Here is a 4535-nt window from a genome sequence, read left to right on the forward strand (position 1 = left end):
GAATAGAAGAAGAACATTAACGCCGATGAAGTCGTGTCGTGTCCGGCAAATATAAATGTGAGCACCTCCTCGCGGATATCCGTGTTCGATAGCGGTTTTCCGTCGTCTGACGAACGCAGCAAAATATCCAAGAAGGCCTCTTTGCGCTTTATGCCAATAGAAAGTTGCTCTTCTTTGCCTTTGTGTTGCTCTTGCGGTGCTTGCATCAATTCTGTGCGTCGCTCAAGAATCACCTGCTCTGCGAAGTCGTCTAAGATGGCGAGGGCGCGTTTAGCTTCTCTCCCCTCCGGTGTGAAACGAAAAACGAAATCGAAGTAATATTTGATATTGAACATGCGAAGGTGAAGAATTGTCGTCAAGCTGCAAAAAGTTTAGAAGATCATACATGAAGGAAAAGGTGGACCAAGAAACATTTGAGAAAAAATAAACACGCACACAGATGACTCGCGAGTCAGACGCACCGTCTATGGCGCCTGTTATAAACACAATCAAAGCGAAGGCCAAAAATATTGTACATAGAAAGCCATGCGTTGGGCCTCTTGATGACATTTCACTGAATCCAAATATGGGCATTTTCTTCGGATAGGCAAACAATTATTTAGTCTATGCGTTCTTTAGCTTGTTGTTGTTCTAGCGGCTACAACAACCCCGCCCAGATCGGCTAGTCCGTCAATCGTTGTCGTCAAGCTCAACTAACTGGAGACCTAAGAAGCGTGCAGCTTCTATAAGTCCGTCCATAGGGACAGAGGCGTTAGTTGAGTGGGGTTTAGTGGGCATGCGAAGAGACGTCTCGAATCGTGGGGTGTCATTTCGCATGCCGGGCACTCGTTGGGCACATCCGCATCTAATCTGCTCAGGTACGAGTTTAAACTGCTGCAGTAGCCAGAGCGAAGTTGAGCTATTATGGTCCGAGTATACCGAGGCTGCCGACTAGCGACTTGAGGACCTTGTTGCGGGTGTGTACTTTATTTACAATTACGGCTGCCGTGAAGGAGAGACGACTGTCGACGGTAACTCCGAGGATTTTGGGGTTATTCACGGTTGGAATTGGTTCGCTGTCGACGTGAATACCCAGCTGCAGTCTGACCTCCTTCGTCCAGATGGTGAAAAGGGTTGCCGTGGATTTTGTTGGGGAGAGGGTTAGGCGCCTTGCAGTGAAGAAGCGAGAAAGCTCCGCGAGGTAACCGTTTACTTTCGAGCACAAGTCATCAAATCCATTCCCAGAGGCCGTTATCGAGCAGTTGTCAGCATAAGAGACAATCGAGACTCCCTCTGGTCGTTGAGGGAGCTTAGAAATATAAAAGTTAAATAGTAGTGGGTAAAGGACCCCCGGTTTGATTTGTGGGTTTGCTTGATTTGACGGTTTGACGGTTTCCCCGGTTTGAGTAGTGGGACCACTCTCCCCATTTTCCGGATATCTGGAATGAGGAGAGTGGCCATTGACAGGTTGACGACCTTGGTGATGTAATCTACTCCCGGAGGATCCAAATTTTTCATCATCAGTATGCATATTTATTCTGCTAGGTCCCTGGCTTTGGAGGCTTTCGCCTTCTCGATGGCTACCTGAACCTCACCGCTGGTGAAAGCACCTGGTATTGGCAGTTGGTGCAGCCTTCTAATCACTCGATTTTTGGAACTGTAGCTAAAATAACTCACGCATCGCTCCGGATCCGACGAGGCGCGGTAGCCGAAAGAGATTTCGATTCTGTCGTGGCGTTTCGTCGGGTTGGACAATGACCTCATGGTTGACCAAGGCTTACTCACACCAGAGGTGAAGTTGCAAGTCGTCAGACGCTCTTCCCACTTCACCCGCTCATGTACGTTCACAAGCTGCCGAATCTCCATATTGAGATCCCTAATGCGGGGATTTCCGGGATCGATGCGTCTGAGAGACAACATGTCAGTAGAACTACGATATTTAGTCAATGAGTCGCAGAAGGTTAAGTTACCAGAACGTGGTTTTCCCAGTAGCTCAGGGAACTCTCGGTCTGCTTGTCTTTCGTAATTGCGCTGTTTGGTCTGTTCAGACTGCATTCATAGCCGGAGTAAGGTGTCGGCTCTGGATGCTATTCTGGTCACCTAAGCTTTCGGCATTGCCATTGAAGCAACGGAATTTCGAGAAAGTTCTAAGACCACTCTGCCACTAGGTTTCTTACTTCGACCATTCCATCTTACAAACCTCATTTCGGAAAGTCAATAAACTCGTTGTTCACTGTGATTGCATTTACACTAGTGACTTTTACATATTTCTATACTAACTCACCTTCTCAGTGCTCTTACATATTCCGAGTCTTCATTGCGTTGCGCTTGCGTATGCACACCCATTGCTGTGTCTGCGAAGACATCAACGAGCAAAAGGCCACACATGATTCAATATTTTCACTCACTCCGCTTCCACACAATCACTTACCACAAATTGTATCCAACATACAGAGACCCACCGTATGCAGCAGCTCAAACGACCGCCTTTCAGCACATATCTTTCTCATTTGCTCCACCAACACCCCGGAATGCTCGTGAAAGCTGTTCAAAAAACCTTCCATCATCTTGAAGTGGAATGCAGGTGTTACGAGCTTTCGTCGTTGTTGGTATTTGCGTCCATTCGACAGTAGCAGACCATCACGCAGCCAGTCTTTCAAGAAGCGATATTGATCTGATTTTGTGGTAAACTTTGGGGAGCTGAGCAAAATTTCAATATCGCGGAAATCGTGCATCATAATATTGAGATCGAGGCCCAACCAAAGGCGGAATGTTTTTCCATATTCATTGATCATCGCCAGGAGGCGGCTGATAAATTCGTCTGGCTGAATGTCTAGGAAGAGTAGCGCATTGCCAATGATGGGCAGCGCTGGTGGTCCGCGAAATCGGCGGCCTAATGAGTATCGACGTCCATAATTGGCATAGACGTAGGTGAGTAGTGCGACTAGCGTGCTGACTACTATTACGGCGATAATGGTAAACATCCTTTGGTATTTTTTGTTTGTGGTTTATTTTATTAAAATTTGATTAATCACTAAGAAATAAAAATTAAACTTTAAATATAACGCCAACCAAACGCTTTGAATAGCAACAAATTACTGTTAGCGGGTAGTGTTCGCGCCGAAGCTTTTATACTTGTTTCTGGACATTCTCGACCTACATACACTGCCGGACAAAAGTATGGGCACAGAGAAATTTTCGCAATACATGCAAAGCTTTTTATTCTAATTTATTTTCGATATTTTTTAATAAAAATATAGTTCGTACTTTTGCAAACTTTGTGCAAAACTCAGAAAAATTCAATAAACTTTCTATTCAGATTTTTTAGAAAAAATCAGTTTTATAGCCCATTCAATTTTAATATAACAAAGTGCAAGTTCGAAGTATCTAAAAAAAACCCCTGGAATTTGTGGCAATTTCTCCATACAAAAAATAATTGTCGAACACACATTGTATGGAACAATCTGAGTGAAAAAAATTGCAAAAAATTAATGCGAATTTTTAGCAACTTCAAACTTGCACTTTGTTATACTAAAATTGAATGGGCAGTTTTATAGCATACTTGGAACTTTTCTAAAAAATCTGAACAGAAAGTTGCAAATTAGTATGCAAATTTGTTGAATTTTCTTGAGTTTTGTACAAAGCTTAGAGATTTTTTTTATACAGTTTTTGGCGAAGTACGAACTACATATATTTTTATAAAAAATTATCGAAAATAAATTAGAATAAAAAACTTTTATCCGACACTGTACATATATATATATATATGTGTACGACCTGTACAAACATGTGTGCCAATACTTTTGTCTGGCACTGTACATACAAATATGTACGCATAACAGTCCACATACATACATATCGTCGATGTTTTTGCAACACCGCCTATCTTACGGCACTCAAATTTTACAGGAAAGCGAAAAAACGCTTTATTCTTTGAAGGCATTGCCTTGATAGGTGGTATTTTGTCTGGCTATTATTTTACAAATCTGTTGTTTTAATAACGATTTAATGATTTTTATGCATAAATCTCGATGCCTGGAGTTCAGGGTTACCAAATCTCATTTTTGCCACAACGGCGATTTAAGCGGTTTTGCAAGTGGTCGAGGGGCGGTTTTGGAAAAACATCGACGATATGTACATTAGACTGCATCACCAAAAAAGTTGCCTTTTTACCGTCGGGATTACAATCTTTGAAAAATTTCAAAAACAGCATACAAATCTCATTATTATGATTTCTTAGATTTTTTTTTTTATCTTTATGCGAATTTTTTACTTATATCCATATATACATATAAACTCCACCAATGTAGAATAATCTCGATTTGAGAGATTATTTACTAATAAATATTATTAAACTCAAGTTCTGTATAATAACATACGTGCATACAAAATACTACGTGAATATCGATGCTCAAAGTACATACATACTTAAGCGGCTTACAGTCGGAATATCGCTTGCAAAGGTAATCTGGTTAATAAATAGAACAAATGTTGGATGTTAGAGCTTAGAGTAACTATAGAGAATACAATGGGCCTCATGCATGATGAGTGGGCTT

General features: G+C 41.7%; 1 protein-coding gene across 1 annotated transcript; it reads right to left on the reverse strand.

The window, feature by feature from the left end:
- Positions 1-2: 2 nt before the first annotated feature.
- On the reverse strand, positions 3-2963 carry LOC118748307 (cytochrome P450 4d1-like; the record flags this gene model as incomplete). Its single annotated transcript, XM_036482681.1, has 3 exons — positions 2411-2963; positions 2264-2333; positions 3-360 (listed from the first exon to the last, which is right to left on the reverse strand). Coding segments are annotated over exons 1-3 (981 nt in total), but the record flags the coding sequence as incomplete, so codon positions are not given.
- Positions 2964-4535: the final 1572 nt, after the last annotated feature.

This window comes from Rhagoletis pomonella, unplaced genomic scaffold (genome assembly GCF_013731165.1).
Source record: "Rhagoletis pomonella isolate Grant_MI unplaced genomic scaffold, Rhpom_1.0 Rhpom_scaffold_00013, whole genome shotgun sequence".
NCBI classification, from domain to species: domain Eukaryota; kingdom Metazoa; phylum Arthropoda; class Insecta; order Diptera; family Tephritidae; genus Rhagoletis; species Rhagoletis pomonella.